Genomic DNA, 24,080 nt, shown 5'->3' on the forward strand with positions numbered 1-24,080 from the left:
ATATTGATATCTCACTATGAAAACACAATTGACATGCAGCCTACTTTGTCAATAATAAATGCCGGTGTGAAGAAGAAAATCACAAACACATCCTGGTCGATTAAGTACATGTTTTTAAGTAATGTTCACGAAGACGGCTGCACGCCACTTCAATATGTCCACCTATTCTAAGATGGCCGCCTTGTGTTTACATCCCGTGCATTAAAACATTCCGAAAGCTCTTTGCAAAATGGGCGCTGATTCCTCCCGCTGCCGGCCTCTTCGTTTAGGATTGGCTGTTACTCTTCTGTAGTTGTGTCCACCAACCAATCTCGCGTTTTCTGGCTCGCTCAGCCAATCTCGGTGCAAGAATCTGGCTTCAGGGGTTCGTGACCTCTGGTGGCGGGAACGCGGGCAAGTTTTCGCGCCACTGTAGCAGAGGAACTCGGAGGTTCAGTGCGCTAGGAACAGCAGCGTAAATTCTCCGAGAAAGCCCCCTAAGTTTACACCACCACCTGCCATTCTTTGCAGCTGAGCCCGTAACATCTGTCGCCATGGCTGCCGCGCCACAGACCGACCTGGTGGACGATAGGGAGATGCGGGAGGCTCAGCGCGACTATCTGGATTTCCTGGACGACGAGGTGAGTCTCTGCTGGGCAAATACGCCCGACAAAGAGAGAGGGCAAGCGGTGCCACGCGGAAAGTGGCCGGATCTCAGCTGGCAGGGCAATCTGTGTCTATTATTATTATTACTACTGTCTTGTTCTATTGCGATCGCAGAACTCGGTATTTTTGTGCTGATTTTGAATCGATAATGCGCCGCAACACCCATCCACATATTGAATTTTGCGCAACCAAAACAAGTCGGTCCTTCCCCCGTCCAACTCTGCATGCTCCTTCGGGCGCATTCAGATAAGCTGGGACTCACTAGCCCTGTTTTGTTGCTTTGCAGGAAGATCAGGGGATCTACCAGAGCAAAGTGCGTGATATGATCAGCGACAATCGATTTCGCCTCATCGTGAACGTAAACGACCTCCGAAGAAAGAACGAAACTCGTGCAAATCTGTAAGTAAATCGGATACAGGTGGGGAAGAACTAGGACACATTTAAACACTGGATGAGGGGTGGGTGGGGAATAGTTAAAGTAGCAATTTCTGGTACCCTCCCACCCCCGTGGTAGCGCCTGCTCATCGATTTCGAACCGCTAGTTGGAATGGTTGGTGCGCATACGAGTGTGATACTTGGCAAGTCGGACGTTACTTGCTGGCCTTTCCCTGTTGGTATTAACACGTTGCTTTTTTTAACATGGTGTCCTGTTTTTTCTCTCCCCTCTGCAGCCTTGTGAACAACGCATTTGCAGAGCTCATTGCTTTCCAACTGGCACTCAAAGAATTTGTTTCGTCCATTGATGCTACGTATGCCAAGCAGTATGAGGAGTTTTATGTTGGGCTGGAGGGCAGCTTTGGCTCCAAGCACGTCACCCCCCGCACTTTAACTTCACGCTTCCTTAGCTGTGTCGTCTGTGTAGAAGGGATTGTAACCAAATGTAAGTAAGGTGGAAATGCTATCATTTTTCTGTTTCATCCCCTTGCTCTCAGTTGCCTATGATTCTTGCGCTACAGACTACTTAGGAGGATGAGCAGTAGTTTTATTGCCGCCATAGCCTTGCATTTATGCATCTCTAATTTCGGCTTGCCTCTAAAGTCAATCTGGCTTTGCCGCCGAGTTTGCCCCGACAACATAAACCGACCCTCTAAACGGGATTGTTTGATCTCGACTCCAATGCAACGTTCTTGGTTCTCTAAGGTTGGTGGGTAGCTTCTTATGTGTCCCTTCCTCGTCCCCCACACTCCTTTTGGGGGAGCTCCTGAGTGCAGAGGCTATTCATCTAACCTGTAAAATGGTGCTAGATTAGTTTTGAATCCTAGGTTCTTGCTAAATCGCTCGTCCACATCGTAGAGGGGAATATTCAAACTTTCAGCATGCACACACAAGGAGCGTGGCCTGCTGTGGTTCTCTCGAGTTAACCTTGTGTTCTTTTTAGGTTCTCTGGTGCGTCCCAAAGTTGTACGCAGTGTTCACTACTGCCCTAATACCAAGAAGACGATTGAGCGGCAATACAAAGATATGACGAGTCTGGATGCTTACCCTTCCACTGCAGTGTATCCGACCAAGGTGAGTGGGTTGGCTGTGAATTATAGCTGTCAAGTGCCCAGGCGGTCCTCTAAGTTTAAGATGTTACAAACTCGCAGGCTTTACTGATGTCTGGCTACTCAGAAGGTGGTGTGGGAAGAGACTAATAGTTATTTTTACATTTTTGACAACGCCCAGACCCCAGAGGGTATCGCAGCGTTGGTACAGCCTAAGGGTGAGAAAGCAATTCAAGACAGGGTACTACAAATGAACAGTTAAGACGTATTCGTCAAACGGCCAGGTTTTGTGGCAGTTTTTTGAAAAGCTGGGAACGATTGTTCATTACGGATGTGTGCGGGCCGAGCAACAGTATGGGAGCCGTTAAGATGGCCATTTTGAGCCGTTAAGAAGCCGACTCCACTTTTTTCTTGAAGCATGGGATGAACAGCAAGATGGGGGTTAGCAAGCAGGTGTCATTGAGGTACAGGGGTGCATCTTTATGGACACAGTGTTGCGTAATGGATAATGTTTTAAATTATTGTCAGTGACATCTTGAAGTTGCTGGAGGGAGCAACCAGGTTTTGAGGGCCGTACTGAAGAAGTTTGCATCTGATGTTCAGAGTGGGCGCTTGGAAGGAGAATGTGGATCCTCGTATTCTAGTAGAATTGAGGGGGTGGGGTCTCTGCACCTATATCTGAGGTTTCTTATGTGTCAGTTGCGTGTGAGCTTCTGTTGCAGCAATTCTGGCATTGTCTTGTGGAAGGTGCGGCTTTGAAGGATGGGCAGCAGTGGGGCCCTAGTGTAGTGGGGGTAGGGGCTGAGAGGACGATTGCAAGGATTGCTGAGCCTGTGAGTGCAGGTGAGCGGTGGGAAATTCACATGAGAATGCGTAGGTCGAATTGGCAAGAGCGGGTTGTGTCCAACCAAGGTGCATCCCAGGTTCTTTACTGAGACCAATGCTATGGGTGGGGCTCCTAGGGAGGGTGGGTTGGGGGAAGAGATGTTTTTACCACAGATTAGGCTTCAGTTTATCCAGGGTTGGGTTGTTGGTTGTCATCGGGTAGTCTGTTTCAGAGAGGCCAGGCCAGGGTGAACCAGGTGTCTTGGGAATCTTGAAAATGATCCCAAGTATCAGCATAGTTGTGGTAGGGGTACGGTTACGAGCATGGGTGAGGTGTGACTAAGCTTCCTGAGGGAACCCAAGGAGACAGGTCGAAGCAGAGGGGGATAAGAGAAGATCATGATTTGTGAGCGATTGAGGGGGGAAATCGACTGATGGGCGGTGACCCTGATGCCTACGGAGTGCAGTCCGGATGGCGTGGTCAATGGTTTCAAAAGCATCGGAGGGGTCTGGGAGGATAAGTGTAACACATCCTTCTGGGTGTGTTCTTTTCATGTCATCCTAGGTGGAGAGGAGGGAAGTTTCCATTCCCCCCCCAGAGGTCGGGATCCTGATTGGGCAGGGTCGAGGAGGCCGTGTATGCAGTGCGGTCTAAAAGTTTGGCTATTAAGTGGGTTTTTGAGATAGGGAGGGGCTTGACGTGGGAGATTTTGAAGGCCTCTGGGAAGGTGTCTGTAATGTTGATGGTGAGTCTGGCGGTGCTGCATGCACAAGTTGAGGATGGGCTGGTCTTAAGGAGTGAGGGCGGACGAGCATCTCCAGGGGAGCCGGAGGGCTGCTTTGGGAAGTTTTAGGGATGCATGTGGGGGGGGGTTGGCTGTGGAGGAATATGGGATTGGGTGGTGGACGAGACCAGGGAACGAGGAAAAAAGGGGCGGTGTGGGGAGAGGAGGTGGCTAGTTTGGGTGTTTTATAAATGAGTTGGGAGGGGTGGACCCAGTAAGAATTCTGTGATGATCTTGTGTATTTTCCCGCTAGCATTACTGAAGTTGGCTATTCTGTTTACATAGAAGAACCTGTGGCTTTCCTGATTTTTCCGTCCTGTACGACCTAGTCACGCTGGCGTAGACTGCTTTGTTTCGAGGAGACTGGTTGGGCTTTTGGGTCACTTGGTTTTAAGGCCTGCTATCTGGATGAGGGCGTTGGAAACCCTATCGGTCGAAAAGGTCGATTGAAAGAGGTCCTTCATGGAGGGAGAGTAGGAGGGGGGACAACCAGGTCGGGATTTGCAATGATCTGGTTTCAGAGGTACAGCGGTGTGTGGAGGGAGAAATGGTCACGGCAAGGGGGAAGTTGATGGTGAAAGTAAAGGGATGGGGGGGTGTGAGTCGGTACAGCTGAATGTTGAGTGGTTGGCCGTAGGTTTAGAGGGAGTATCAAACCAGATTTCCTATTATGGTGATAGACTGGTGTGCGTCAGGATGGCTGATGGGAATCGCTCAGAGTGTGCGCGGTTTGTTGTAGCCTGGGGGTGGGGAGGTTTCTGTAGAGGAGAATATTGTGGGCGATGGGAGGGAAATAATTGGAATTTCACTAGTAGAGATTCAGTGTCAGTGTTGCATGGTTGTTGTACGGAGTGTAGGGCTTTGAGGTGGTGTTGTGCAGCATGTCTTGCCCTCCTGCTCTACTGGGCCTGTATTGCATTATCAGGAGGTAGCCGGAGGGGAAAGTCATGTGTGCAATAGGCTTGTAAGCCGTCGGGATTCATGTCTAGGTTTTCATCCGATTAAGTCAAAGATGTGTTCGTTTTGTGGAAACAGATTTGGCGTTGCTCGGCGTGCTTCTGGAGAGCGGGGAGGAGGGTTGTTACTAGGAGTGTGGGGTGCACACTTTGAGTCCCCAAGGGAGAGGCTGGGAGGGGGCGATGGTAGGCAGGCGAAGGTCTGGGGCTGCTGTTGGGGGAAGAGTGTTCGAGCAGGAAAAGATCTTGAAGTGGGAGTTGAAGTCTGTTGGTAGGCGGCGATTGTGTATGATTGGGGGGGGAAGGTGAGCTGGTGAGGTAGGCGAGGGATGTGGAGGAAGGGGGAGATTAAGCTCTGTGGAGTGTGCTTGTGCTGCAGGAAAGTTTGGTGGAAAAAGGGGGATTGGACATGTTTGGAGTTGGAGGACCACGTGGTGTATGGGGGGGACTATGTGGCAGCAGCGGAGAGGGTGGGGTGTGCATTTCCTGCTGTGGCAGTACTTTGAGTTTAGGGAGGTGTTGAGGGACTGATAGCGGAGTAAGGCTACACTTGGGGATGGGAAATGTGCATTAGGTAAAATGGGGAGGGGGTGAAGTGAGGGAAGTGTTGTGGAGGGGGCGAGTGGTGTGCGTATATCATGGCACGCCTGGTTTCTGCTAGCGTGTGGTTCTGTTCTGGGATGTGTGGCATGGTAGAGGAGATGTCTGGGGGTTCAGTGGTAGTTCACATAATGGTAGGGGTTGGGGTTAAGTGTGTGAGAGGGCTGAAGGATGCACAGTGGTCGGTACATTTTTGAGCAGCTTGAAATAAGATATGATGGTTACAGCGCATATACACCACGTGTTTCAAAAGCGCTTCAAGGCAAGGGAGGGAAAATACAATGACATTCTCACATGCCGTGAACAGTAAGGATATGGTATTATCGTACTCTGCCTGACGACATTTCAGATAGTGCTGGAGGGGGGAGGAGACTGATGAGTTTGCTATCATACTAGGTCCAGGGACAATTCTGATAGTAAGTGCATAGAAGAAAGTAATGGGAGGGGATAGGAGAAGGGAAAGGAGGAGAGAACAGAGTTAGCCAAAGAGTGGAGAAACAAGAGGGAAGAGTGAATACAATTGCAGAAGTCGGTAATAACACAATGTTGCAAGCCAGGATACAGGATGAAGATGGGGAACAGCATGATTCAGGGCCACCATGAGTACAAGATGCAAGGGAAGTCCAGCATGAGTTGAGAAAGGGTGACACACAGTGAATGAAGTCCATAAAAGTCAAATCCAGCATTGGCCACGTGATGGTGAAACCAGAATTTTTCAGGACAGACTCCTGCAGAAGTAGGCTTGAGGGGGTTCAGAGGGGAGCAGGGTAGAATCAAGCAAAATAGGCAACACCTGTGTGCGAGAATAGTGGGGGCACAAGGAGGGAACTTCGCGGGGGGGGCAAAGGGGGTGGGGATGGCCTGTGGGGACAGAAGGAGTAACATGTTGGTGCATACTTACCTGCTGTCTGAGCAGGGGGACGGGCCCTGGGTCCTCCTGGTCCGAACAGGAATTGCCCTTTTCTTTGTCTGCCTTTTGCTTAGGACTCCTGGGCAAGAGACGTCTTTGATCTAATAATTGAGCAGGAAGGAAGAAGAGGCAGGGCTAAGAAGGTGGGTGGTGCTTAGGCCAGGTGACCTAGATCCACATGCACCTACTCCCCATCTGCAAAGGAAAAGAGGCTGGAGGGCTCCTTAAGTAGGGGAAAATGTGGCAAGCAGGAAGGCACCAGGTGGGTGGGCCTTAGTCCAGGTGACCTAGATCCACTTGCACCTGCTCCCCATCTGAGTCACAGTAAGGCACAGCGCTATAAGAGATTCAACAATATGAACAGTACCTAAAATGCAACTCGTCAGGATACTGGATTCAACAATGTGAGTAGTACCTAGGGGAATGTGAATCTTGGGTTCAGCAAATCTGAAGTATCTAAAATGCAACTAGATTCAAAAGTGTAGGTACCTAAAATACAACTAATGGCAGTTGTGGCACACATATAAAGATGGGCAAGCACCAGGTTATAGGGTGCTACTTTGTTTTTTTTATCCTAGATATTGGTGAAGGTTCGTGTTGGAGGCGAAACCCCAGATGTCTGCACTCTATGGATGTGAGATCTGGGGATTCTCCTCGTGGAGGTTTTGCAGAAGCTTTCTTGAGGGAATTGTCCGGGTTATCTCCCAGCAAACCCACAAATGTGTCGAGCCTCCGGTTAGGTATTCTTTTCCTTTGTGCCTGGCAGGTTAGGCTACTGGAATTCTCCACCCATTTGGACCCCTCCATAAAGATATAGGTAATGCCCTGCATAGAGATGGCCCACAGAGAACAGTTTTTGGCGGTTTTGAAGTTGGGGGGTGGGGGGGGGGTGGTTCTGCTGTCTTAACTACAACTCGTTACAGGGAGTCTTATAGTAATGCACGCATTGGTTCAGGGCTAAGTAATCTTGTGTCCAGAAGTCGAAGGGAGCGGTTGAGAGCGGTGCTCCTCTACTTTTTAACTTTACCGTTCCAGAATGGTTTCATTTTAAAAGCGTAGGAATAAGTTGAAACTTTCACTGCACTGAACGTTCCCTTTAAACAGCAGGGTGCATATGTTTAGGGGTTTGTATTGTGTGTGGGAGGGGGCGTGGTGATGATGTTGGTGGGGAGTGGGTGCAGGCCAGCATGGAACATGGTTCCACTACTTCTTTTCATACTCTTCGATCACTGGTTACGTCTTATCCTTTATACGTAACTTGATGTGGTTCAAGTGCATTCTGGGGTATTTTTATATCGATTTGTCTAAAATATAGTTTATACATACAACTGTGCGTATAACTACTTGACTATTAGTCTTTTCCAATACCATCATACCTACAGTAACAGACCCCAATAAGGGACGTCACTTTATAAGGAGAGGTGGTTGTTTGTGTTGCAAAACTGTGCCCCGGTACCTACTAGGCCTACATCAGGAAGTATGCTCTTGCCTAATTCGGCATGGGTACTGCTTAACGCTTGCTTCTACAAAAAACATTTCTTTGCTTTTTCATTTGCTATAGGATGAAGAAAACAACCCCCTGGAGACTGAATTTGGTCTGTCCACCTACAAGGATCATCAAACCATCACCATCCAGGAGATGCCGGAGAAGGCACCTGCAGGCCAGTTACCTCGCTCCGTCGACATCATTCTGGATGATGACCTTGTGGACTTGGTGAAACCTGGAGACCGGGTACAAGTCATTGGGACATACCGATGCTTGCCTGCAAAGAAAGGTGGCTACACCTCTGGAACTTTCAGGTATGCACATTTTCTGCTTTTAGGGAAGATTTCTCTATACTGCAAATTTCCTTCCATTTTAATGGAGCCCCAAAACTTTATCTGACCTACTGTTTTTTAGTGAAGTAAGCTTTGCTAGGACAGTTTTTCTGAAGTCTAACTAAGGGCATTCAACTGAAGTAGAAGTACACAACTCCATTGGCTGTACCGCCTGAGTTCATGGTAGCGTAGACAGCAGCCATACTTATTTTAGAAGAGGGGGCTGTAGAATCGGTACAAATTAAATTGTAATAAGTATTGTAAAACAATTGTTTATTTAAATGAAAATAGGCACAGATAAATCTTTGGGGCGGGGAGAAACGTACTGCCCCTTCATAAATATAATCTCCACACTTGTAAAAACACAGCACTATGCTTGAAGCTGCACAGACACGGACCAAAGCATATAACCTAATTTGGAGCATCCAACTGGAGTTCTAGGAAATCAAAACCAATGGTTACATTTAGATTGCCATCAGTAATATAAGGGTATCAGTTTTACCGTGACGCTCAGCAAGAAATCGCATGGTAATATCAATAGGACAATATACTTTTCTGATCTAGCCATAGATTCTAGGAACAGTATAAGCCTTTAACTCTGATTCAGGTTATTCTAAGGGAGTTGGACCATGAGGTGTAATATTAAATTACTGTTGCTTTTCAGTTCCGACTATGGGGAGCATTTTAGGGTAACACATTTATATTCCAGGTAAGTGAAACCTATACACGTTTTACAGGAGCTATAAGCAACTTAAAGGCAGGTGTAAACCTTGACGGACCAGGGAAAAGCACAACCCGGTGTTACACATGTGAATGACTCAGTTATTCTAGGTAGGTAAAACCTGGTGCAGACTTAGCCTGCATTCGTTAACAGCAATTCAGGGTAAGCAAGACCCAGTTGCGGACAATTTTTATTTGCATCTGTAAAGCACTCTCACAGCCCGGGGGCATTGAGGCGCTGTTAGGAATATGACTTGGTTGCGTAAACCACAGCCATACAACATTCAAACTTGGGGAAGTGAGTGGGGACGGCATTTCTTTCAGGACAGCCAGCCTTCCAGTTGGTACTGGAATCTCATACTTTCCTGTCTGCTCTCTGGAGCCTGGGCGGGGAGTCCACAGGACTCCTCAAGATAAAAATCGCACAAAGGAATTTCCCGCCCTGCGTGTCGGTGGAAGGAACCAGAAAGGACTAGGAACACTAAAATGGAAAAACTGGCTATCTGGCTCGTTTTGGTAAAATGAGCAGCCATTGGTACCATTATCACCAGGGCTGTGCAAACGGCCTGCAGTAAAGATGCACTGAATTAATAAAAGGTATCGCTGCCCCAGCCATTGAAGGTGAGTTTGTCCCTGTAACAGAATTGTTCCAATGTATCCTCTCTCTCCCTAGCGTTCCACATAAGGTGGGGTGTGCTGGTTTCACCTTATAACATGATGGTTTCACCTTATAACATGAAAAAGGGTCAAAAGATCCTTTCTGCCCACAGGAACTGTAGTTCTCGCAAGGCTAGCCTGAGAAAGTTTAAAAGAGGCGCCCCTGGGGCAATCCAGCAACAATAGGCACTTATTGGCAAAAGTTGTCAGAGGATAACTTTTACAAGACGGGGAGCTAAAACATGGTGCCCATAAAGAGTAAAAGATCTTAAGTGTGGAAAAAAAAGATTACCACTCCCTGCGGTATAGGGAGAAATATCACCAGTCCAGCAAAAAAGTTCTGGGGTTGACTCGGGTCAGGAAGATTTATCATTGCTATGAAAATCTTACCTAACAAGCTTTTACACTACACTGTCTTTTGCTTAGCTGTTGGTACAATTTGTGACTAGTGATCAAACATGGCCATGCCGCAAGGTTTTTCACTTGTCCGTGGCCATTTTGTCTTATAGCTGCCTTCCAGGCCTGCAAGGCCAGGAAAATCCTTATATGGACTTCCAGTGACCGGGAAAGCAGAGACTTTGAAAGCGGAGACTTTTGGCGGCTACTCGAGGGCTATGTGTGTGGGCTGGGACTGTCTGGTCCCAATCCACAAATTTGGTTTGTGTGTGTGTGTTCCCGTCAGTGGTCCTGATTGGACGATTGCTGGGGTGTGTGTGGGGGCTATTGCTACTGGCTAGTGGGAGTTTCTGCTTTTACTTGGCTTTTGGGATAAGAGGACCCCTGCACCCACTCGAGATCCTGGAAAAACCGAAGGAGCCAAGACCCTGTCCAGCTGTGAGACCTGTGAGCAGACAAGTGACCCGTTGGAAGGAGGCCTGGCAAGAGTCCCTTGTTGCTGTCAAGTTGAAGGCGGTGGGGATCCACCTGTCCTTCAAGACAATTTTGGAGTCCTAGCGCCAAGGTGACCTAGCGGGAGTGAGTCCCTTGGCATAATAGCTGTGCTGCCTTGACTGTCCAGATATCTCGACCTGAGCCCAGTCCTGAAGGGTCCTGCATCGTGTTTTGCTGCACTCTTCCACCAAGACTCCTTGCACCAGCTAAAGAAACCGTCCAGAGATCTGCTCGAACTTGCAACCCATGCGAATCAAGTGCTGAGACGGGCAGTGGGAAAAGCGACCTTGGGGACCTTCCATCGACCTGCCAAGTCCTGAGAAGAATCAGAGTATGGGGGTGAGTTAGTGGTTCTTACCTGCCCCCTAAACTCCCTTTCAAAGTTTTGCCAACTTTAAACTTGTGACTCCCATTGTGTGTACTCATTGTTGACCCTTTACAAGCGCACCACTTCTTGAGGGCAGGCAGGAGGGGGCATGAGCGGAAATCCAGGTGTGTAGCTGCTCTGGGGAGGCAAAGGAAAACGGGTGTGGGGAGGAATGAAAATGGAAGACTGAGCAGCAGGACCCACTTTCACTATCGTGTGCTGCGCACGACTGCCACTTGCATGGTCTCTTGGCAACCTGGCGGATCTGAAAAGGAAAGGATCCTCCAACAATGTCACCTATGTTGTGTTTGCTCTGTTGGTGGTCAGAAGTACAGCTGCTTAACATTTTTGTATACCATTTACAATGGTCATTTAGATTCCTGTCTGGACTGCAGCATGGATGCAGGGCTGTTGCTTGTTTGAGTGATGGCTACATCTCATGGGGCAAATGCTGGGTCTGTGCTGGCGCATAACACGTCTTCCTTTCCTCCCCTAGGACCATCTTGATTGCGTGCCATGTAAAAGAGATGAATAAAGAGGAGAAGCCTCTGTTTTCTGCTGATGATGTGGCCAAAATCAAAAAGTTCAGCAAAAGTCGCTCCAAGGTATTCGCGTAAAACAAACTGGCCTGTGCTTTACATTTTTTTGTAGCGTGGCATTATTTTGTAGCCCGTGTCCATTTGCTCAGATGAGTGGTAAATAATAACCAAGTGCTGCAACATGCACCAAGGGCTCTAGTATCTGCACGCTTGCCCAGCTTAATGATCCAGACGCGGTCGGAGCTCAGCTAGCACACAACGGAGCAGTGGTTTCAGACATTTAATGCTGAGCCCGCCCCTGTTTGAGTAAAACATTATTGCCAAATCCCTTTGAGTAAACATTTTGTTGCTGGGGCCCCCCACGCCCACAGATGCCACATCTGTATTTTCTATTAAAAGCATTCACTGTACGCTGTTCTAAAGAGAACCCTTTAATGGTGGGCATTTAATCCCAGCAAAGCATTTCAATAGTGTTTTTGGGAGTAGAACTTGTGACTGTCTTTTTTTGCTGATGGGCATCAACTGATGGTTCCTTTCGTGTACCCTCAGGATATCTTTGAACAACTTTCGGGCTCCCTTGCTCCCAGCATCCATGGCCATGAGTACATTAAGAAGGCAATCCTCTGCATGCTCCTTGGAGGAGTAGAGAAGGTTCTGGAAAACGGCAGTCGTATCCGGGGAGACATCAATGTACTACTGATTGGTAAGACATGCTTGCATATCATGTCCAAGTGGTAGCACATAGTGCCATGTTCTCCTGGTATCAAGGTAGGAGTTGTCTCTGGTAGCTGTTTTAGTTGAAGCTTGAACAGTGCCTTTTTTAGTTTTTTAGTTGTCCTCTTTCAGTGCACCATCATTACACATATACTGAGTGATTGTTTTTTCTGGAGCAAGGAGGAGGTGGACAGTAGTTGCTCACTTACAGTGCACTGCTAGTTGCAGGAAATCGCTGGGTAAGCTTGGGAAGCAAAGCCATGCCCATAACGAACATGGTCCTTTTCCTCAAATTAACACGTTGTGCTGTTTGTACAATTTTTCTACGATGTGTGTTTGTAGTGGGGTGAATATGATTGGGGGATAAACCAGGCACCACGTGGAAGTTTGCTTGGGGGCATAGGAGGTAACGTGGTATTGCCCTGCCTGCTCTGTGGTAAACTGAGAAATCTGAATCTCTGCAGGCGTGAGGTGAATCCATGTTAGGACTTGAAGGGCCTACATTCTGTCAGTGTCAGGACTGGAAGGACACCCTGCATTCACCATGCATGTGGAAATATGGATCAAAGGCGTGACAGATGTAATCTGCCAAATGTGCCGGGAGCTGATAATTTACACGATGAGCCCCATTGTGACTCCGAAGTGCATGTAGCCACTTGTTCTAGTTTTGCTTGTGTGGCCTGGGCTTCATTTTGGCTGCCTGCAGCAGTCGTGCACTCATTTTCCGGTTTATATTTTAGGGGACCCCTCTGTGGCGAAGTCTCAGCTGCTTCGCTATGTTCTATGTACTGCTCCCCGTGCTATCACCACTACTGGGAGAGGCTCATCTGGGGTTGGTCTCACTGCTGCTGTTACCACCGACCAAGAGACGGGTAAGTACTTACCGTGTTCCTGCTGCTCCATGCCAGCCCTGGCTTTTTTTGTTTGCCGATTGTCACTCAATTAGTCTGTATCCATGGCCTGCCTTTCTACTTTGGCTGACTGCTGTCCAGGCCTGGTCAGAATGTTAGGCCAACCAGATCTACACAAGATGGTTCCAACCCCTGCTCCCAAAAATATCACCTATTGCGTTCCAGACGACCATATACACGGCAATATTCTTGGTGGGGATAATATGTAGGGATACTCGCAAGTCGCTGCCTCCACAGATCATGTACTATTTTTTTTTTTTTCTCCAGGTGAGCGCCGGCTCGAAGCTGGAGCCATGGTTTTGGCTGATAGAGGAGTGGTCTGTATAGATGAGTTCGACAAGATGTCTGACATGGACCGCACGGCTATCCATGAGGTTATGGAACAAGGTCGTGTTACCATTGCGAAGGCTGGCATCCATGCACGTCTGAACGCCCGCTGCAGTGTACTGGCTGCAGCCAATCCTGTCTATGGAAGGGTAAGCCTAGCACATTGTCGTCCCCCCCTCCAGAGTTTACCTGGAAGAGTGATCTGAAGAGCCCGCAATGAGTAATTGCAGTCAACCAATCACTCGCTCTTCTCTTGCAGTATAACCAATACAAAACACCAATGGAAAACATTGGCCTTCAGGACTCCCTGCTGTCTCGTTTCGATCTGCTCTTCATTATGCTGGACCAGATGGACCCAGAGCAGGACCGTGAGATTTCAGACCATGTCTTGCGGATGCACCGCTACAGGGCTGCCGGGGAGCAAGATGGGGATGGTGAGTTCACAGCGCCACCGCACCTCTTAGCCTTGCCATACGTTTTAACTCGATTTCGGAAGGGAATATCATGAATTAAAAAAAACCGTATTTATTGAGGGCACACGTCAAGTACATGGCGAGCATATGGCAAGAGATTTAACAGGGTTGGTGGTCAATTTCGCAGCAAGAGCTCTACAAGCATGGGGGGGGGGGACTGCGGGAGAAAATTGCCCAGTCTCTTTTTTGGTGAGGCTTGGAAGGGTTTGGACTTTTTGATCTTAGTTGAGCAGTGCATGTGTGCTGATTTGATTTATTTTCTTGAAATATCTGGAGTGCAAAAATCTGATGTGGTGCTGGTCTGCCTTGTGCTCTGGTTTGGGATTGGGATGCCTCCTTATCTGTTTTTCCTCTATCGGTTTCTTTTCTGATGCAGAACTTTTCACCCTCTCCCCATTTTATTTCTTCCAGCCATGCCCTTTGGCAGCACGGTGGACATCCTGGCCACTGAAGACCCCAACGCCACTCAAGAGGAACAAGAGGAGCTCCAGGTGTATGAGAAACATGACAATATGCTGCATGGATCCAAGCGACGCAAGTAAGCGGAACATGCTTTTCCCTGGTGGTGTAGTCTTTGTTTGCTTCTGCCCGTACATATGTGTTTGCCTTGATGCATTTAATAGTCCACAATTGAATCCAGTAATAAACATACCTTTTGCTGGGTTAGGAATTCCAAAAAGGCTACAGTAGAGTGCATAGCCTGAATGGCCTTCGTGGGAATGCTTGATTTAACCAGTAGTGGTTGTCTTTGACCGAACAGCAGGGCTGCATGGATGGAATGTATTTATGAAACGGTTTATTCTTCCTCAGGGGTAAAGTGGTCAGCATGGAGTTCATGAGAAAGTACATACATGTGGCAAAGATGGTCACACCAGTACTAACCCAGGAGTCTGCCAGTTACATCGCTGACCAGTATTCTCGGCTGCGCAGTCAGGACCAGATGAGCACAGATCTTGCCAGAGTGAGTATTGAGCAAAGCATTGCATGCGATTGTGGAAGAAACTGAGCCCATCCGATATAATCTTAAAGAGTAGCAGGAACTGAAACATTTGATTTAATTGCAATTAAGGCTGGAGTGTGCTGGTCTCGGAAGCAAGACGCGCAGAGCAACAGAAGTTCGAATCCCGGCTCTGCGCTTAGAAACCGAACTGATATTAAACTAAATATGATGAATGCCATTAGAACTTGTATCTTAATTGCAATAGATCTCCTGGACTGCATGGTTTCTCCCAAGCCCCAATCTTCCCGCAGCAACCTACGCCTCCTCGACTCCTGCCCAAATTTTAAGAAAACGTAGTGGCTTAGCGCAATGATGGGGGTACCTTTCCCAGGACGGACTGGGTGCGCAAGATCACTTCTTTCTTCCTCCGATGCACATCCATGTTTTGGGGTACCTGCCACTTAATATTCCTGCACAACCAGTAGTGTACAATCCTCTCGCATCCTTGACCAGTTAAATGCCTGGAAATCCGTTCCAATGCCCCTCCCAGCTTCGAGGCCCTAACTGACATCTCGGCAGTTTAGCATGCCCACAGCCAAACACCGCCACAAAAAGTAATGTACCAGCACCCCTAATGTGAAGGTCTCTGAATACTGTTCATTACCGTTTAGTCAATTCTCCTTCTATTTTTTTTTTTTTAATGAACGAGGACAGCCAAAGTTGATTGCAACGCACTACAAGAATCTCTAGTCCTGCAGCTTGACTTTGATATTCATTTTTTGGCACCAAGCTTCCGGTATCACTCTGATCGCTCACAAGATGAGGGAATTGAACGATCAAGTTAAACTAACGGCTCCATCCGTTTCGGCTTAGAACTTAGTCTTGAAATCATTTGTATGCTAAGAAGTTGATTGCTGGAGCACTACTAGGAGAGGGCCTGAATCTCATTTTGGAGCTTCAGCCTACCCCAACTCCTGATTGGGCCAGTGGCCCTAAAACTGAAGCCTGCTCGGCTGTCCCACTGCCTACCCTTCCAATTGGCTCCAAGGACCCTGAGGCAAGGGGCAGCTCCTGCAGTAGCAGCTCCAGACTGTTTGCCAGTGTTAGCCAGTGGAGCCTACTGCGCAGCCGTCCAGCAGCGACTGGCAAGGTGGGGGCATTTTTCATCGCCATTACTGCTCCTTAGTGAACTGCCCACCTCTCATTACTAACAAAAAACTTGTAGTCGCTGCATCTTCCCGACAGTGTATTAGCCATATCTGACATTGCCTCTATCCAGGAAACTTGAATCTAGGTGTTTTGCATTTGCTATTGTGTTTCTCCCTTGGGCCAGAAATCTAGACATCCTCCCCTCTATCCAGCATTGTGCTCCCAGCTCTAGGTGCTCCAGCCTTAGCTGCGCTTTAGCATTACAGCTGTGCTTGGAGTGAAACCACTGCAGAACTAGTCTCTGCATTGTAGGTCTCCTGCAGTGGACAAAGCCTGGCAAAGGATCAAAGCTCGCCCTCTGCCTGCCACAACTCTTTTCACTGGTTCGGACTTATTTCTTGTGTACCTGATTTGTCTGTATCTGGCTTGCTGCTAGGCCGCCTGGTGAGTTTGTGCATTGTGCAGTTTCTCTCCCACCTCTCCCCCTTCCATCTCTTGGCTCCATCATGGTGCTTTCATCTTCCTTCTATTCTCTAACTTCTATGCTATCACCTATCCTATTTTTTTTTTTTTTTTTTTTGTTAAAGAAGGATCCCCTGGTCTCTAATCCAGGCCTGCCCTTCGCTGACATCCTCTGTGTGTTTCCCTCTCAGGACATTTGGACTCCTTTTATATGGTCTGTGCTATTCCCTTGCGCTTCAACCATTAATGGTGGAACGCACTGCAAAGTACTCGTGGCATATTTCCCATCCTCTAAGGACCCTCCTTTTCTCTTCTTGCCTCTCACCCGCTAATGTCACCCGTGCCACATTGACTGGCTCCAGGTCATCCCGCCCATGGGATTCTTCTGCCCTAGCACTTAGCCAGCAGTCCCCTCTCTCCCCCCCCCCGCGATCCCTCTGCTCTTTACGCAGGGCTCTCGCAAGCACTTGGCTATACCTTCTCCCGCCCCTTGCACGTCCGCATGTCACAAGGCCTAGTAGGACCCTGTATCTTGTCTTTTGCCATATATTTTACACCATGTTGGCTCCTAACAAATGCTAAAATTGTCTGCCTGCTACACCTACTACTCTAGTTAATACTTGCTTTCCTCTTACATAATGAATACACAAGGCTAACTAGAATGATCAATTGTCCATCAAGACTGTACATCGACACATCTACTGCAATACCACATACTGTAGTTGGCCTCCAAAGCTCACTTTTCCCTTTTCCCTTTTTTTTTCTTCTTTTCTCCATTTGTAAAGCGCCTAAAACCTCAGGCATCAGGATACTGTTGCAAACCAGTTACACGTTTGTTACATAGCTTCAGATAAGTTAAAATTTCAACATAGATTAAGGGGGTAATCCTATTGGTGCAGTGGGTAGTCGTAATCTTACAGTGAGTGGTTAGGCAAAGAGACTGTTTTTCAAGGCTTTGCGAAATGCCCAGTAGGATGTGAGTGTTCTACGGTAAGATGGCAAGCAGTTCTAGTGGTGTGCGGAGACAGAGCTTCCTCTTCCCGACCCGCCCCCACCTTAGCCCTTTTCACTCTGGGTATGAGTGCTTTCCGGCAGGGGGAGATATACTACGGGAGAGGGCTGCCCGCACTCTTTTCAGAGCCTTTTATCAAATATATTTTTGTGTCCTTTCATGTAGCTACCCGTTCACATTTTACAGACACTCGGCCGAGCTCGCAAAACCCACTTGCATAGTAGATTTTATGAAGGGGGATGTTTTAAACTAGAACAGTTACTTTTTGCAATTATTTCAAAGGTTTCAGTGTGCCAAACAAAGTGGGTTTGTGGTGACCTGCACCATTGTACAGAAGGGACATTTATTTATTTTTTGTCGCCCCTTGCTATGGGTCAAGTATTGGTTGAGTAGCTGAACTAAATTAATTAACGTGCAGGTCTGGTGGAATTGTAAAAAATTTGCAAGGCCTGCTTCGTCTCACTAATAACTTGCAGTACCCAAATGCAGTATCGATTTGTAATTTAATGTTTAGGATCCAAATAACTTCTGGTGGCATTAAAAATATTAGTGGAACAGTGCTAATCAAATGGGTGTACTTGCTAATCAAGATTTTATTAAGCCAACTGCTAGTTTTTGAAAACTGTATGCATTGCAGACTAATTTCTAAAGATGCTTGCACAACTGCTTAGTACAAAATACTGCTCTCTTCTAGACATTAAAAAGGTTGAATCCTTTTGGTTAGTCATTGGCACCATGGCAACTGAAATTACCTAATTGTAGCTAGTCCTTTAGTCGGTTTGAAATTAATCCATGTCTTGGTGGCTGTGTTGCCTTCCTTGCATTTGTTTCCCCACATATCCTTCAGGGAACCGATTGATTGGTATTCTTATGAGAACCCCTTTGGTATCCTTTATGAACCCCTTTTTCCCAGACTGGGTAGCAAAGTGGTAGCTATTACTAGAAACCAGATTTCTTGATTTGGGTGGCCTGCATTTGCCTTTTGAGGCAGCCATGGACCTGCAGTTCTGTTCGATCGTCCTCCCACAGTCTTGCTCACATGGAGTGCACCTGGTGATCAGCGAGATGCTTGCGCATAGGGTCTTCCCATTTAGGGCCTAATTCACAGAAGCATTTTATAATGGCCAAACCCCATTTGAAAACTGTGAATTGGGGCCTTATATTTTCTATCAGTCGTTGGTGCTCTGGCCTCTTTGCATGCTAGCTTAGCCGTTAACTGTCAGCAGGAGCATGGTGTGAATTGGTGTAAGCCTTCTCAGTACACTTCATTGGTTTCAGTGGCTTAATTGTGTACCTTCGCATTGCCGTGGGATAACCTTTTAAATCTTGGTATCTGTTTATCACTTCATGCTGCTTGAACAGTGTTTCCTAATACCTTAACCTTTTTCTCACCCCAGACGTCTCCTGTCACTGCCCGTAGTTTGGAAACTATGATCCGGTTGGCTACCGCTCATGCAAAGGCGAGAATGAGCAAGACGATCTGTCTAGAAGATGCAGAGGTCGCTGTGGAACTGGTGCAGTTTGCCTATTTCAAAAAGGTATGCTTCGTTGTGTGATGCTGTATCAAGTGGGGGGGTTCAATTCTACGCTTAAGGGGTTGGTTGCAGGGTAGTTGCTCACCATTTCCCTCAAGTCAAACTCCATATGCAAAGCCATGTATGCAAAAATGTGTGCACTGTTGCTTTGGGTAGGTGGTGAAAGATGGATATTCGAAGAAAAAAAAATCAGAATGTTTTTGTTTTTGTTTCGTTATTTTAAAAAAGGGTTAAAGGATTTGGGGGAACCCCAATAAAAAAACATTCAGACTTTTTTTTTTGTTTTTTTGTTTTTTTTTCTTTTCGGCATTTTGGTGTCGAAAAAATCACATTTCGAAAATGTGACGTTCGAAAAAGTCTCCATAAACTGTATGCAGCATCTCTCCGGCTGTCTCATCGCTTCTCTGGTCTTGAGGGGATTGCTACTTGGGCTGTGCCCTGTGATTTTTATATTTATTTTTTGTTTGAAGGTATTGGAGAAGGAGAAGAAGCGCAAGAAGAAAGATGAAGGCACAGACACAGAAGGCGAGGAGGTCACTCAAGAAGATAAGGAGGCCAAGAAAAAAAGGTGACCATTCATTTTGAGGCTTTGAGCCACTGAGTTCTGCAACGCAGTCGGTTCGAATCGTGTAATGGGAGGCAGGGACATTTGGGTACTATGGGGGTAATCTGCAAAAAGGGTGCATTTGTTGGGAATTTAAATTGTTTGCGGGGTGCTGAACAGACTGGCTGAGTGCTGAAGGGGGAAATGGCAAGCTCTGATGAGGGGGTTGGAGGGCATGTCCATGTACAGAGGATGCCGGGGCAGAGTAGGGCAGGGAGGTGTAGATGGCTGAGGAGGCACAAAAAAGGAAGCTTGTGTGCCGTGAAAGGAACATAATGGTCTGAGCAATTTGTGGACCATATATTTATCCTTCTTGGTTCAAGTGTACCTTGAAACGATTACCGGATCTTGACACTTGATAGTGACTGCTTGAGGCACATAAGACATAACAGGGCAGTGTCTGCTAAAGAGCTGGGCTTGTGCCATGTGGTGCATGCTTGGTAGTCTTCTCCTCCCGCGCTCACCATCATCTTGGTTGACTGACTGGAGCATGGTTTGGTCAAGCAGTTTGCTTTAATGGAAGAGGAGGCTGGGCTTTTGCATAATTGTAATTGTCAGATGGGCTTTGATTACATGTGCATGGTACCCCTCCCGACAATCCAATTCCAGCTGCTGTAATTTTCTTCTTTTCTTGCCAGAAGGAAGGCCCGCTCCAAAGATGGCAAGGAGAAGGAATCTGGAGAGCATAGTGAGCATGACCCATACGAGTTCAGTGACGCAGAAGATGAAACTGAAGGTAACCATGCCATATTTGTGGCTTGTGAATGCCGGGACACAAAACTCCTCTGCCAGGTGTTTTTTGTGTGCTATGAAGTGCTTTTAAACCATTGACTTTCAGAAAGGGTTGGGGACTCTGCTCTGTCCCGTTTCAAGCTGGTCGCTATCTCTTTTGTTTCTTGTTTTATTCGATTTCCTCCTGGGGGTACATTTGAGCCAGCTGGCAAGCACATTGGTAAACCTGGACACTTCCACCATGGAATTGAAAAATAGTAAGATTGTTGCGCAACTTACACCCCATGAGGTCTTGGGTTTTAGTCAGTTATATGGGCTATAACTCATGGTCGCACGGGATGCTTTGGCCAGTGTGAGAACATGGACACCAGGCACCGGACTGTGATCCCGGCCTTCTAGTGCCCATTATTGTCGAACATCTTTGCAACACTGTTAGAACAATGAATAGGCGTTGTAGCAGTTGGGGGTGTGGGCTGTCCTCATGGAAGCTCGGGCATGGCTGGAGATTTCTCTCATCTCGCAATTTGGGCCTATGCATTGCAGCATTTACCGCACACGCCTTCCCTTTACCTTTTTTGGTTACTTATAGCTATGCAAAAAAGCAATGCTGCTTGCGCCTTATGCTGTACTATATTTGATTATACTGAAGTGGGGTCCTATTAAACCGGAAGGTGTCCCCCTCCACCCCCCTGGCCCATCTTAGTGCTTCAAATGCATCTCGCCTCACTAAAGTGCCTGGTGGTGTGGGAGGGGTGGGGCGGGCTGCCCCTTCCTAACACCAGACCTCATACTGTGCTCCAACCATTCCAACCCTTTTTAGTTTCGATGTAACAGTTAAGCTTCTACCTATGCTGTGTTTGCCTTGGTTTCAGTACCCACCTGTACAATCGGGATGCTAGGATTTTTCGCTTCTGTAAGCCCTTTGGTCTGTGCACACAATATTGCAATATTGAAGGTGATAACAACTGCCTGGGGAGCCAGAAGAGTGTACACAGCGCACTGCACAACTTCCAGATGAAATGCACACTTTACCCTCTTGGCCCTATAGACATTTATTTACATTCTCAGACACTCGGTTAATGTTGCATGCATTAAGGCATTAGTTGGCCTGGGGAGCCAGAAGAGTGTACACAGCGCACTGCACAACTTCCAGATGAAATGCACACTTTACCCTCTTGGCCCTATAGACCTTTATTTACATTCTCAGACACTCGGTTAATGTTGCATGCATTAAGGCATTAGTTGGCCTGGGGAGCCAAAAGTTGCTCCCCCCATAACTCCCAGGGTAGCAGCAGGCGCATCCCTGCTTTAGGCCTTGCACTCGTTGGACACTTTGATACTACAGAAGCAAGTTTGATGCCTTTACGCTGAGTGGAGATGGATACGTACACTGCTCTTAATCCATGTGGTCCTCTTATATTTGCATGATACAGATCAAATGATTGAGAATTTCAGAGTATGCAGTGTTCTACATGTGATGCACTAACGGTGCATTGTTAAATGGTCAGTGGGGAGCTACTCTGCTTTGTCTGTTTAGTCTTCAAATTGTACGGGGAAGAGAACTGAATGCTCGTAAACTGTGCAACTCTGATCTGCAACATTATCCCTCCTTGGCACTGTTTTGCTGTGGCCTACGGTTAAAGATTTCTTTTCCCCCCTTCTGCAGTTAAAGTGACCACTCCCAAAGCCCCAGAGGCCGTAGTTGATCAGCCAATGGACACAAGCGAAGCTAAAAAGACCGCCTTGGCTGATGACAGGTGAGATCTTGGCACTCCAGTGTTTGTCGTTTTAGGTCTGTACCCCCGGCTAACCTAGGCACCTGTATTTGTCTTTGGGCCAATTCGATTAGGCTTTTATTTAACCTGAAATGTTAGTTGCTTTTTAAACGGGCCTTTGGTCAAACGGGCCTTTGGTCACCTGCACAGGTCAGCTAGCTTTGCAGTGTGCAGCAAAATTCCATTATTGCATCTCTTTATTGTCACGTGGCCTTCTTGGTAAAGTCGGAGTGTTCGAGTATTTGCTACTAACCCTGCTGTGGACCTGGTCACTGCATGGCGACAGTATATCTTTATTTTGCAGTTCATAATTGGAGTACAGTTCAACCGAGTTGTGGCCCCTTGTTGATGCAATGGGGCCCAATGAAGCTAGCTCAGTCACTTGTGACCACAGTGCTCTGTGGGTGTGCGTTTGGGGGGTTGGTTTGTGCTTGTCTGGCAGGGCTTTTGAGCAGCATGCAAACTGGAACCCATTTCTCATTCCGTTCACCCTCTTTCCCTGTCCTGCAGGCTGAAGCTGTTCAAAGCCTCCCTCTTGGATGCCTTTAAGACGGCTCATGCCCAGTCGATCAGCATGCGCAGTCTAATGGAGGCCATTAACAAGGACAACGAGAGTCCCTTCTCCAAAGAGGAGGTGCAGACTGCACTGGACCACATGCAAGAAGCCAACCACGTTATGGTCTCCGATGAAATTGTCTTTCTGATCTGAGCCCACTAAGATCACATGGGGCTGAACTTTTTAAAGCGTACGCAGTCTGCTGTCACTTTATCCAAAATGTGCCTGCGTTTTAACCCTCAAACATTTTTAAAATCTGTACTTTTTCTATTTTAAAGAATGCAGTCACTCAGTTTTATTTTTTGGTCTGGGCTGTTACTTTACTAACCCATAGAAGGTTACACAAGTCCTCGTTGGGCATGTTTTTTGGTCATCATAGCAATTGGGCTTGCTATATTTTTAAGTGTATACTTTGGTTAGCTTGCATTTCTTTGAGGCCTTGCAGGTCTGAGCTTGAGCTCCTATGTGATCAATTGGAAATGTTTGCTTCCGCTCTGTGTTTGGGGGTCTCCTTATTGAACCAGAGTCGTGCTATTCCAATCACTCACTATGATTGGCAACGTTTCTTTACTGCATCTGTTCCCTTACTGGACAGGTGATATTTCCTTGTGAATAGAAGCGCCCATAAGAACATAGTTTTATTATGTTTGGTGCGAGTATAATGGAAGTGTGAAGTCATGTTGCATTGTGTTAGAATACAGTTGACATAAAGAAGCCATTGTAAATATTTTCTATTGCTACTGTGGTTACACTTGCTTTGTATCCAAGTAGTGCTTCCTCGCATGTAAAAAAGCTGCTTTATATGAGGTTTTTATGTACTTTGCATATTGTTCCAAATTAGCCTGGTTTTGCAGTGTCACATGCAATAAAAAATTGTCCTTTGAGCATTTTGCTTTGCCTGGTATGTCACCTGCCCGACTCGCCCCCGAAGTTCTTGGGAGCTCGCCTATGCACTGGACGAGGTGTGAATGCCAAGTGCTGGTCCAATAGCACTGCCTTTTGCTCCAGACTCGTTTCCTTTCGAGACTGCAGGTTGAATCCCAGTCAAATCCAGTTGGTAATGTGAGACACCCACTCAATTGTCAGGGCATTGCTAGCTTTCATTTTGCTAGCTTTCATTTTGTCTCCTCCCCATCTGGTTGCTGATTTGTTGCTTGGCATAGATTACCCACTCAAACTTATTTTCCAATAATAATTATTTGTACTCAAGACTTTACAATCTAAGGAGAGTACGTTCTATATCTTATGGCTTAGTGTTAAGCAAATTCTGTCTCTCGATGGCAGTAAATTCCCTCCCTCTCAGACAAAACGACAAGTTGTATGATCCAGTGAGTTGACACCATGAGCAAAAGACACACAGACTTTGAGGGTCGTAAGCTTGACGTGGGAAATAAACAACTATTGCAGTTGTGTTCTTGTTGGCTGATGCTGGAATGGCATCCACATCTCAGCCTCTAAACTAGAATGCTACAATAGCGTGAGGTATCAGTCAGTGTTGTGGTGCATGCATAGCCTGTTAATGCCTTGCACTAGGCTGAACGTAGCTTTTAATGAGCTTGGGTTATGGTCAGAGAGTTGACCGTGGGAATGTCAGTTAAGTATGGCTATTATGAAGTGGTGTTTGAACCATACTACCAGTTTGCGTTGTGTAATGAGTGTTTGCATTAGGAATCTGGGTTTAGTATACTGACCG

At 47.1% G+C, this 24,080-nt stretch overlaps 1 protein-coding gene across 3 annotated transcripts; it reads left to right on the forward strand.

The window, feature by feature from the left end:
* The first annotated feature begins 316 nt into the window (after positions 1 to 316).
* Positions 317 to 23,271, forward strand: MCM3 (minichromosome maintenance complex component 3). 3 transcript variants are annotated; one of them, XM_069605749.1, is made up of 17 exons: positions 317 to 620; positions 932 to 1,044; positions 1,317 to 1,525; positions 2,024 to 2,154; positions 7,767 to 8,005; positions 11,155 to 11,263; positions 11,747 to 11,900; positions 12,652 to 12,783; positions 13,090 to 13,298; positions 13,409 to 13,583; positions 14,034 to 14,160; positions 14,433 to 14,583; positions 18,583 to 18,723; positions 19,191 to 19,288; positions 19,963 to 20,060; positions 21,723 to 21,813; positions 22,342 to 23,271. In XM_069605749.1, exons 1-17 carry the CDS (start codon positions 534 to 536, stop codon positions 22,538 to 22,540), a joined length of 2,463 nt encoding a protein of 820 aa, XP_069461850.1. In that variant the 5' UTR covers positions 317 to 533; the 3' UTR covers positions 22,541 to 23,271. The 3 variants fall into 3 exon arrangements, with proteins under 3 accessions (XP_069461850.1, XP_069461851.1, XP_069461852.1); XM_069605750.1 differs by having other exon boundaries at positions 404 to 620; positions 19,966 to 20,060; positions 22,342 to 22,685; XM_069605751.1 differs by lacking the exon at positions 22,342 to 23,271 and having other exon boundaries at positions 404 to 620; positions 19,191 to 19,287; positions 19,961 to 20,060.
* Positions 23,272 to 24,080: the final 809 nt, after the last annotated feature.

The sequence above is a fragment of the Ambystoma mexicanum genome, chromosome 4p, assembly GCF_040938575.1.
Source record: "Ambystoma mexicanum isolate Mex_15411 chromosome 4p, UKY_AmexF1_1, whole genome shotgun sequence".
Taxonomy (NCBI): domain Eukaryota; kingdom Metazoa; phylum Chordata; class Amphibia; order Caudata; family Ambystomatidae; genus Ambystoma; species Ambystoma mexicanum.